Source organism: Strix uralensis, chromosome 3 (assembly GCF_047716275.1).
Source record: "Strix uralensis isolate ZFMK-TIS-50842 chromosome 3, bStrUra1, whole genome shotgun sequence".
Taxonomy (NCBI): Eukaryota; Metazoa; Chordata; class Aves; order Strigiformes; family Strigidae; genus Strix; species Strix uralensis.
In genome coordinates, this window is record NC_133974.1 from 102849267 (window position 1) to 102861702 (window position 12436).

The window sequence follows — 12436 nt, forward strand, 5'->3', positions numbered from 1 at the left end:
TGAGCCACTCCTGATATTTTCCTTTGTTCCCATGCTTATCACTTCACACGAAGCATTCAGTCTTTTTGCAGATTCAGGCACTGTGTAAAGAGGCTTTCAGCCTGGAGCCATATTGAACAAGATATTTTTCCTTTTGCAGTAATAAGACAATATTTCCTTGTGATGTGCTATAATGATCTTTAAAATTTGTTCTAACAACTGAATATTGGAGGATGCTAAAACTTTCTCATCCTTCTTTCACTGTCTTCTTGCAGTCTCTGTGCTGCACTCACACCTCAGGTGATAGTACAAAATACAGAATTGGAAAAATATGAACTAGCATGTGGTAGAAAGAGACCTACTTTATTTGTATCACTAGAACAACAGTACCAAAACTATAAACCGGATACTTATACTTCTTGAGCAGTAATATTTGTACTGAAAAAAAAAAATTTGGTTTGCATGTGTTTTTAAATCTTTCTTTTATATGGAAGTATCTGTTTATTTGAATTAATTGAGATAACCAGTTCTTGTCTGACTCTGGAATCTTTCAGTGAAGTCTTATGAATCAACCAAAGCATTAATGACTTCTGAAGTTTTTTGATGATGTGTGTGTTTTGTACTGAAGTGCTTTAGTCCATATTAGAACCTACTGGATAGTATCATCCACCACAGAAGCATGTTGTTACTGTTTACATACATCAGCAAAAATTTGTCAAGGAGTACATTTAATAAGGAAAAAAAAAAAAACCAAAACAACATAGAATGTATAGAACAGTGTCCAGTTCTGGGCTCTCTACTACAAGACAGACATGGACATGCTGGCATGAGCAGCCCAGCAAAGGGCCCAGCAAAGGGCCACAAAGATGGTGAAGGCACTGGAATATCTGCCATATGAGGAGAGACTGAGAGAGCTGGGACTATTCAGCATTGGAGGAGAGAAGGGTCAGGGAGATCTTATCCATGTGTATAAATACCTAATTGTAAGGAGGAGGAAGACAAAACCAGACTCTTCTCAGTGGTATTTAGTGACAGAACAAAAGCAATGGGCACAAACTGAAATAAAAGAAATTCCACTTAAGCATAAGAAAAACTTTTTACTGTGAGTGTAGTCAAACACCAGCATAGTTTGCTCAGCAAGGTTGTGCAGTCTCCATCACTGGAGATATTCAAAACCCAACTGGATGCAGTCCTGAGCAGCCTGCTCTAGCTCACCCTACTTTGATGACCTTTCTAGGTAACCTCCAGAGGTCCCTTCCAACCTCAGCTATGATTCAACATCACTTTTTATCGTGAAGTCTTACCCAAACTTAAGTGACGTTGGTGGGAGTTCTGCTAGATATTTTAAAAGCTTTGGGGTGTGTTCCATAAGGATTTGAACTTCTGCATGAAAATTGTCTGTCATAACTACCATGTCTTTTTCTAACATTGATTGAAAAATGATAGGGTTTCTTAACTTCATCTGCATGTTTTGTTTTGTCCCTCAGGAGCATTTCTTCTCACCAAGAATTCGTCGTCGACTTCATGCTGTCCTAGCATCTGTTAGCACTTCAATGTTGATTTTATCAAATCTAATATTTCTTGGAGGAAATCACGTTGGAAAAATCTACTGGAACAGGATCTTTATGGAAGGCAAGTTTATTTTTATGTGCTTTCTAGATAACAACTTTCCAAATATTACTTTGGTTAGGCTGAGCCAGGTTCTTCTCTCAGTTCACTACCTGGGAGTAACTTTTTTCTGTTCCCGTTCAAAACTATCAGAATCTGTCTGACAAAATCTAAATAACTCTTCAGGCTGTGTGGCTACAAAGAAACATTGCCTTTCTCCCATCAAGTCTAGAAAGAGAGTTATCAGGCTTCTCTGTCAGTGAAATCACTGAAGATCAAATAATAAATGTGTGACAAATTAGCCGGGTTGGATTTTTTTTTTTTCCTGCTCTGTATTCATGTACATTAGTAAGAATAGGTGTACTAAAGCCAACCCCACAGATTCTGTGGAAGATTTGTGAATGAGATCTGCATAATATGGCATAATTGAGCAATTAAGGTTTTTTTTTCCTAGTGGATCTGTTGTCAGGGTAGGGACCTTCTGACTATTGAGGACAAGGTTTGAGCACAGGGTGAGAATTTGGGTGACAGTATCAGCCTGTGGTGTTGCTAAATAAGTAGTATGCAGCGTTGTGCTGTGAGCGGATTCAGGGGACAAATCCAGCTTTAATTGTTTTTCCCAGAGCTCAATGTAAGCAGGACCGGTTTTCTTCTTGCTTCCTATTGCTGCCAGGGCCCCACACTGTCAAATAAAGGTCTTGCAGAGGAATATTTCTTCCTCATGACAGAAGTACTAATAGCCTCTGTGCCTGGAAGTGCTCTGCTACAAAGACTGCTGTCTGTTGCTCCTTCATGCACCTTCATGTTTCTCCTCTTGCTACTTGCAGTGGTTTAGAGGCCAGCTCTGGGGTTCCTACTTAAGCATCTCCGAATAATAAAGGTATTAAAGAGTAAGTTATGTGTATAAACTGAACAATTTGTCTTCTGAGCTAAAGCAAAAAAACATTTAAACAGCCCATTTTTAGCATAAAATATAGTGAAGCTTTTTGTTAATACTGGGCAGGGAAGATGGGTGAAATACTTGTTCATGTTTGGTTTTTGCTCTTAAAACATGAAAGATTTGTTTCCTATTTTCTTAAAAAGGCTTAATTTTTTCTTTAATTGTTTCCTCCCAGTTAGCTGGCTAATAGTTTCAGTAGAAAAAAATAGCTGAGAGAATAAGTTTGGAAATAAAGTTAGACATCACTTCTTATCTACTGAAACAAAAAAACCCCAACCCTGTGAAATTGTCCATTTCAGGTTTATAGCTTCATGGAAATTATTTCCTTAATGCAATTTTGTATATTACAAATGGAGAAAGTAGGCCTTCTTCTTTGAAAGGGTTAGCAGTTGGCAGAACGGTGGGGTTTACAGTTGATGAAGGACAATGTTTTAGCAAGTAGAACAGTATTTAGTTAAACCAGATCAAGCATTGATTGTTTTTCTAGGTTTGGTTTTGGTGAGTTTTTTTTAGTAGTTGTTTGGTCTATTGCTCTGTGTATAGCTTGAGTATATATTAGGTACCAGGTGTCTAAGATAGGAATAGCAAATTAGTTTAGTCATTTGCAGCTTTGTTTCCATGATGAGTTAATCAAATTAACCTTATTTTTAGAACATAAAAGCTTTTGCTTAGTGCAGCTCATACTCTACTAGTAGAAATCTCAGTGTTAAGCTTTATATGCCTGTAATCTTAGATCACGCAGATGACTCTGAGCATATTCTATTACTGCTTTATGGTTCTGACAACTCATGTGTACAAACGAAGATTTTATTGCATCAACACTCCTTCTCCATTGCGGTTTTCCTACTATGGAACAAATGCTGAGCATTGAAGGCCAGTCAGATCCTGAAACACTATTCAGAACTGTGGTCTTCAATTTAAAATAAATTTAAGTGCTGGTCTGTAGGAGATGTAACAGAAATCTATACATACATTTGGAGAGTGCAATGCTGAAAGATAAATAAATTTTTGTGTAGTCTGCACTGTTCTGATATATTCAAACCAAATACTACAATATATATTCTGGTCGTTCCTTTGTTATCCCAAGGACAGATGAGATGATCTAGCTGCTTGTCTTCAACTCAAGTTTTTGTCATTACCTTCATAAAAAGTTAGCTGGGTATATGGTTGACTTGTTTGAAGAAGCAAGGGTGGTGGTAGTGGGTGGGTGTTCTGAGGGGCAGGAGGGGATTTGTTTTGGGTTTTTATTTTTATACGTTTTCTGGTGTGATGCAAACAATATAAAGTTCCCATGAATGAAGATTTTCTCTTGTGCACTGTGATGTTGAAGAGCTTTGATTAGAACAGATGTTGACCTCCCATCAGTGTCTTGTGAAGGGTAGTCAAGAAATCTGCAAGGTACTCTCAAACCACTTCTCTACATGATACCCAAATCTGTGTCCTTGCACTTGGTAGACAAAGCAAAGTTATAATGTCCAGTACGTTACTAAGATCTGCAAAATATGTATCTAGTTACTTTGAGTCAATAACTGTTAGCTTTGAGTCGAGAAGAAAGAAGATACTTGGTGAATTTCAGGTTAAAATATTAAAAATAATATTCTTGCTCTATTTAAAACCTTTTTTGATCTGTTTGAAATTCGTCTTAGGTCAGGAAACCTAGGCAGGGTTTTGCACCACTTTAAAAAAAAATCTAGGGAGTAGACATGTGCATTTGGAGGACATCTCAGCAACCTGGGCAGCAGGGCTCGAGACTGGTTGACTGAGAAGGCAGAGGGCTCTGCAGCTGTAGTGTAACAAAAATATCCCTCTGAAGTAAGGAATAGAGACCAGGTAAGGAATAGAGAACTGTGGAAAGCAAGCTGTCCACCTGCACATCAGCTGCAAAGAATAATCAGTTTCTTTCCTTTGTTCAAATCCCACAGAATTACGTCTACAAAGATTTGTATGTATACAGGTAGGAAGACAATAAGAGATAGATGTGTGTTTCAGTCTGTAAATATAATTGGCATTTGTAGGTCATTAACAAAATTAATCAAGAACATATATGCTAAACTCAAGCAATAAAATGCATCTCAGAGCAGAAATGAGATCTCCAGGTTTAGATGCAGCTTTAGGTGTTGTGCATGGCGTTTTCAGGTCTGGCATGTAAATGAACCTCGGAATACCAGTATTTTAAAACCCTAAATGCCCAGTGTATAGCACTTTGTAGTCAGAAATTATGAGTTCTGTTGTATAATATATAAAAACAGTGCTTGGAGAGCAGCTTCCCATTAGCATGTGTGTGACAGTGATACAGATTTAAAATGGCGAACTCTTAAAAGGAACTTTTACTGAAGCTGAAGGTGTACAAAATGCACTTCTGTTTTTCCTCTTTGGTTATTGAAGAGGATCTACTGTGTTCTTTTGCAAAGATTGAGTATTATCAAAAATCTATACAGTTGCCTGAGAGTGGGCAGGACAGGACATGTGCATGAAAGCAGTTAAACCCCAGGACAGCGTAGTCAGTGCAAGGACAGCCATGCAAGTGAGCTATCTTTGTTATCAGAGCTTTGTGGATTGCTTTCTAGGAACAGGATTTAGATGAGGCTGTTTCTCATGTGTGGTAGCTTTGGATGGTGCAGTACCCCTTGCCATGCCATAGTTACCCCTTTTCTTTTCCCGGAATTCTTGCTTGACTGATATTTGAACTGTTTTGCAGTGCCTTGGCAGTGCTTTCCACAGCTCCCATACCACTGATGAGGAGAGTTTATATTTGAGCATGCCAAGTAGCAATATTTTTTAGCATTTGCTTTTCTCTTGTGAAAAATAATCTGGCTTTAAAATGAATTTCTGTGCATCATTAAAACCACTGTTGTCAAAATCATGAGAGCAGGGGGGTGTGTGTCTCATATGTATGTTTATTTGTTCTCAAACTGTTTGGACCAGCCTCAGTGCTTGTTTCTAAAACTTAACTTAGGGTCAGTGTCATAAGTTATTTACGAAAAAAAAAAGTTCCTGCAGCAGGCATTTGCTTTGACTTTTTTTAGTAAGGCTTCTCTCGTATGAGGTTACTGTCATTCTAATAAGAAAGCAGGAGAAATGTCTTCTACGTAACAAACTGGTTTTAATCCTGTATTCAGAGTAATTAATTAATACTTCACTTCAGAATGAGAGGCTTCAATGAGGGGGATTCTCTTTGGAAGGACTCTCTCCTGGGACTGGCGCTGTGCAATGCTTTTGGTTAAGATGCTGGGTTATCTCAGCAAGCATGGCCAAAGGCATTAAGCTGGGAGGGGACACAAGTATATTGGGTGATAAAAGTAAAAAAATGCTTCCTGCTCTTTTTCTGGTTTGCAGGGAACAGAGTCCAGATCAGTGAGAAAAGTGCACAGTGCGTGTCAGGCATATTTTACTTTGAATAGCTGCCTGAAAATTGGACAGCCATCACTTAACTATAAACCAGTACTTTAACTATCCTATTTACCTTGCTAAATTGTGAGGACTGCCTCTCTTGAGGGCAGTTCATTCCATGCACATCTGTCTTAGCATGGGATGAGATGTGCTGTCACTCTTCCCTGAGATCAGAGGCATTTTGTACAGGCTAGTTAGATTAGGTTGGACATCCAACCTTTGAGAAGGTGTCCTTTAGTAGGCATCCAGTCAAGAGTGAATTTCACTCTTGGTTAGCAATGATTTACTGCAGAAGGACAGAATGGCTGGATGGGCAAAAGTCCTGCAATGAAGGGTATCTGACTGTTCTACCAGATTGCAAACTTAGTGCATCAACAGTGTCATACCACTTAGAACAAAAATAGGCCTTACATTGAGATGTGTTGACAGCAGTGTAATATGCATAAAATAACCTCTTCTTCTACATGATGGTCTGAAGGTTAAAGCTAAAATATGTCCAGTTTTGATTACTGCAGTTTAAAAAAATAATAATAATCATCTGAAAATTAGGGAGAGGGAAATAGAGCAACATAATTGGAAGTTTAGGAGCCATGGCCCTGAAATAAATGTTTTGAGAGGAAAGTACTGAGGGAAGAAATAGGTTCAGAGAAGTTTCTGCAAAGAAAATGTTAATAAGCTATTCTGTATTGCCAGTGAGGTCAGGAGAAGAAAAAAAACCTGTAAAGCATAGCAAGGAAGCTTTAGTTGAGGTAGGAAAAACTTTCAAACTGTAAGGCATGGAAAGTATTGAAACACATAACCTAGGTAAGCTGTTGGATTGCCATCTCTGGAGGACAGTCTCTGGGTAGACAAAAATCTGTCAAGCAGTGAAGAAAGTATTGACTTCATTGTGGTGTAGGAGGAAGCTCTGAATGGCCTCCAGACCCTTTCCAAGCCCTGTTTTCTTTCAGTGCTTCATCAGCAGATACAGCTGTTTACCTGGAAAAGAAATCTGTGTACAGCACAGCAGGATTTTTGTTTGGATTTATTTATATATTTCTTCAGTAAGTTAAGGACTATGGTAATGTACAAAAATGCAGTTTCAGTAAGATTTTTTTTTTTAACAGTTTCTTTATGAAGTTTGATCTGATGGGGAAAAAAAGCCCATAGTGCTATGCCTGAGGTGCAACTTAGTGTATGTCATGGTGCAATTTTAAACTACTGACAGATACTCGCATGGAGAAGTCTGAAATTATTTGCTGTTTCATACTTGCTCTTTTCTTCTAGCGTTTAGGATGAAATGCATAGTGTTATATATGAATATTTCATTAGACAAATTTCTGAGAGCATTTAAAACCAATTGTACTATGCAAAACTAAAGCTGATTTGTTAGTGTCTAATATTTGTTCACTAACTGAAGATGGTGGAGCCTTTATTTTACCCCAGTTTTCCCTTTCCCAGCTTGCTTTGAAGCACAATCAGGTTTTATGCTCATCAGAATTCAGTGATTTGGTTAATTTATAGGGAAAAGAAAATATTTTTTCATCACTACTAGGTGATTACCTGATGTATTTTATGGAGGCAGAAAGCCTTTGGACTTCTTCACAGCTGTGCAGCACTATCTCAGATTGTGTTTCATGAGACATCTTAGACACTGATTTGCAAGTGGGAATTTCCATGATAATGGCATACAAGATTCAGAGGTTTGAGTGAACCAGAGGCTTTGGTGTAACATGCATAAAGGTGGAATTTTTGGCATACTTTGGCAGAAACAGTAGGCCATTATGTTATGACATTAAATGAAAATGATGCTGTTTGCTAATTACACTGTATCACAGTATTGAAGATTATTGTTAGAATTTGTATTTGTTTCATTTTATGTAAATCATGTAGCAAATTAATTGAGAATTAAAAGGGTATCAGGATCCTTCAAAACATCATTTTGGATTGCTGTTACCTTTAGAAGCTTTGCTCTTGATTTTGAAGACAGTGGAATTAGGTCCTTTTTCTACAAAAAAAAAAAAATCAGTTGTGTATTAGTGGTTGAGAAGCCTTTCTGTGTTCAACTAAATCATTTAAAAACTACAAGTTAATTCTTGTGTAGCTCCACTGCTTTATGAGGTGTCAATAACAAAAAAAGATGAGAGATTCCTGTATTGATTGGTGATTGCTCTAGTCTGGCTCATGTAAGATCATGTCTACTCATTAGATACGTTGTTGATCATATGCCTCATTTGCTGCAGTAACAAGTGTAGGAAAAACATCTCAGGATGATCAGCAGTTTATATGACAGCATCTCTCCCTTCAGAAACTATCTGAATATTGCTAGTTAGCTTAATTAACAGATTTAACACATTTTAAGGGCTGAAGGAAGCTAATAAAGAGTTGGTGCAAAGGGTTTTGTTTGGACTTTTTAACTCTGAGATGTTGCCAGATAACATACAATGATGTATTAGGAGCCATATTGCACTCCAACTTCTGAGATCAGTAGCAGCGATATCTGTAAATATCTAGCTATGAAGGGGCTTAAAGATGCAGGAGAGATGAAATCATGTAGCGAAGGACCTCAAAGGAGGCCACAAAACCTGTCAGCTGAGGCATCTCTGTGACTCTGTGATACTCTGCTGTCCGTTTTGTGCATTCTTGCAAAGCCTTCATTCAAGTTTCTTTCCAGCTGAAAGAAGAAGGAGGGCTACTTCAATGATTGACTGTTCAGAGTTGTTTGTTTTCAGATGGCCCTTGTTTTGGTTTGAAAGCTTCTGCTGTAGAGTAGCTGACATATGGTTTTCCAGTGTTCCTGTTCTCCAGATTTTCACTTTCACTGAGAAATCCCACTTGCTGCTATTATGCAGAAACTTACTTAAGGTCATTTTTTCCAAAAATACATTTATGAATGCTATTTTGATGGATTGCATAATTTAGAGAAATATTGCATAGTGGCAGGGATAGTACTGAAGATGTCACATTTTTCCAAATGATTCATTCCTCTTCATGCACAAAGGAAACTTGTTTTTACAATCGTTTATGTGACCTTGCTTGGTGGGTGCAGTTCTTTGGGAAGTGAACTGGCAAAATGCGAAGAAAAATGAATTTTGGTCTGCAGTAATAAGGAGGCAGTGATTCTTTTTTTTTTTTTCCCCCGTTCACCTCCCAAAGGAAGAGAACTGTATGAAAGCAAATATTCATATGATTTTGGGAGATTTTCTTTAGAGTTGAAACAGTAAAGCATGTTCTGCCATTTTCTGTTGAATCACATTGGTTCAAGCCTCTGTTCTATGTGAAAACTATTGGAGCATTGCTGTATTTGAGATTCAACAGCAACAGTTGAATTTCATAGTTTACCATTTGTCTTTACAGTCTTAGGACCTGATCCTGCAATCATATCATGCAGAAAGGACCTTCTGTCTAGAAAGTTCCCTGACACATGCAGACATGTCTGCTGGGAACAATATGATTGCAGGGTCAGAATCGGTCACAAAGAATCTACATCTTATATACCACGTTAAAGCCTTTATTTTACATATGGCATGTGCAACTACAAACATGCAGGACAGTCTACACTATGACTGCATGTACAGAGTTCACTGTTTTGGGTTACGTTGTATGTGACTTACAGAACGAAGTAAAATACATTGCACACAGAAAACGGGGAGCTGTTCCTACATCATGCTGCCTTCTCGGCAATCTACAGCTCTTTTATAAACAACAAGAAGTTTCCTGCTTAATGAGCTTTGCTGATCACAGGCAAAATGCCTCCAGATTTTCAATGACTTGGGCAAGGCTCATACAACCTTTTTCTTATCACTGCAACAATGCCAGTAAAGTGTAGGATGGTACGATGAGCAGTTGGTGTAGTGGTTTGGCCAAGTCCGTTTTACAGATGTAACCTTGCTGGTAGCAATGTGCTTAGTGTGGAAGCTGGAATGAATGATACTGCCAAACGTGCATGCTCTGCTGGTGTAGCAGATCAGTATGTGCTGTTTTATCATAGTATTTCAGAGACTGAAGTAGTTTGAATGTGTGTACCCTTTATGTATTAAACATAGCATGTATGTAAAAAATAAGATTAGTTTTTGTCTCAAAAAGCTTAAAATTACCATGACCTCATGACTGCTCGTCAACATGTAATTCAGCTTGTAATTTCCATAGCAGAACTCAGCAAAGAAGTGAGAGGGTGGGAAGGGTTTTAAAATTCATGGGAGAATGTTTTAGAAACAATAATCTTGCAACACCTCTAAACCGTGTTTCTCTTTTAGGTCAACATGCACGTAAAGTACAATGACAGACACATCAGAAGGCCATGTAGGAATACCATTGAAACCATGTTCTTTGGGAATTGCTAACAAGACAGGAATAATGCCCATTTTCCCTGTGAGTTCTAGATTAACCAGCAGGGACTGGGGCTGGGGGCTGCCAGAGGGAGCAGTGTTGCTTCCAGAAGCAACACGGGAAGATGAAAGTGTAACTGTGGTTATGCCAAATCTTTTTTGTCATACATGACCAGCAAGAGTAACTTCTGAAGACTGTTAGTTTTCTTTTCCACTCCAGGCCCTGCTCATCCTCAATGTTGAGGGGCGAGATAAAATTTCAGCTATACCTTGCAGAGGAAGAAGTGTAATGACCCACACTGACCGTGACTCTTTCTCTTCCCTGCCATTGCACTTGCTGGCTCTTGCCATGCAAAATAGCCCAGCCAAGAACCTTAGGAACGCAGAAGATGCTCATAGTTTTGCCTTCTCCTTCACAGCAGAAGTCTCACAGTGACTCAGAATAACATAGCCTGGTATAAAACACTTGCTGTTTTATACTTACTGTGTCACTATGCTTATAGGGAAATTTATACATAAATGAACTCATGGATGTGGTGGCATGTATGTAACTGATTAGTAAGAGACATAATTTCAGCTAAGACTTGCAACCATTGAGAAAAGTTCTCTGAAGAATGATGCAATCTTTCTTTTCCCTTATTCAGAAATTTCCAGGAGTCTTGTAGCTGCTACTTCTTTCTCATCACTGAATCCTATTTCTTCCGTCAGCTTCTTTCATCTGTCTTCAGATTTGAACTAGTCCTGACTCTTTCACTTTTTTTCAAATGCTCATTGAGAAAACAGTTCCCAAATACAGAAAGTAACCATCTAACAGCAGAAACTGGAACACCAGCTGTATTTAGCTTTGCAATCATTGAGACTTTCATGACAACTTTCTAAGTTGTTTATTTCCTGAAAAGTGATGTTAAAACAGCATTGTGGGGTTCCACAATTACTGCCACTTGGAGCTTGCTAGATCAAATTTTCTCAGCTTATAGGAAAAAAAGACACTTTTTTTCCAAATGCCAGCCCTTCATATCAGCCTGGGATTGGAAATTCAAACTGTGTTTGTTCTGGCTCTTGCATCTCCAGCAGCAAAGTCAGAGATGTTCTTAACAATTCCGTTGTAAAGGTGCAAGGGCCACAGAGGAGGCTGATCCTCTTCTAAAAGTTACGTTGCCTGTGGAACAGGAATGAAAAGCAGTTAAGAGCTTATTTTTCTCACTAAGGAAGCTCTACGGAAGTTTTTACTAGAACACAGTTCTGTTGCATAAGTATGCAACATTTTTACACTAATGCTGTTTTGTGTAATGTGCTGTTCTAAGTTCACAAAGATAATGGTCTCAGACTATATTAGCATCTTCCTTTTTATCTCTGACTAAATTTATTTCAACCATCCTTAAATAGCCACTGTTTTTAAAGAACAGAAAAACTAAAAGTACAAGAATACTGCAAAAAAAATGCCTGATTTGATTAGGCCTTGTCTCATTGTCTTGACTGTTGTTTTTTGGGTAGAGTTTTGGTTTTAGGACTCTTATTTTTTCGAGAGTGAAACATTGTGCCTATATTTGACAAAATTTATAAACTTACACCTTCATAAATGGTGACAGTTCTGTGAAACGTCTTCTAGCTCCCATCATCACATTTCTTATGAAATTGCATGCTGTGGCATGTTGTCTTAGGGCACTTGGTGCCAGCCCACAAAGATCTGAAACTGTGCAGAGCTGGGATTTAAGTTCATGCCTGACTTGGAATATATCAAACTTTATGTAGACTTGATCAAACCCTATGAGAAACTACACCATACGGTGGAGCAGACTTAGCTCTGATGTCCCTAAGGAAGCACCATGAGGGCAGAAGTTTGTTTCCTTCCTAAACAGCTGGGGTTTTTTGCTTAGTGTTATACCACTCCACTGATAATCTTCTGTTTAGTGTGGCACCTGTAAAGGATGGATGAACAGGGAGGCATGTGGCTCTACTACATTTTTTGATCTCTTCTGGGCTGGCTTCCCCTGAGAAAATGGAGAGATACCTGTCTCTGACTCCTAAAGCCTCATTTCTGTCTGCCACAGAGGCTACACCCCTGGGATACGGTGCTCTCCATTGCTATCATGTGCATGACTTCCAATGGCCATTTGAATACATGGTTTTGAAGTGCATGGTCTGTGTCCACCTAAGGTCTGAGAGACCGGATAGAATTCAAGTACTAAATGGCACAGTTCCCAGAATTAAC

At 38.5% G+C, this 12436-nt stretch overlaps 1 protein-coding gene across 2 annotated transcripts in view; it reads left to right on the forward strand.

The window, feature by feature from the left end:
• HHAT (hedgehog acyltransferase) overlaps positions 1-12436 on the forward strand; it is a 163705-nt gene that overhangs the window by 93252 nt on the left and 58017 nt on the right. For both annotated transcript variants that reach the window (XM_074863642.1, XM_074863643.1), the window contains one exon: positions 1467-1611. In XM_074863642.1, coding sequence (XP_074719743.1) covers positions 1467-1611 — 145 coding nt within the window. The remainder of the gene's footprint in view (positions 1-1466; positions 1612-12436) is intronic.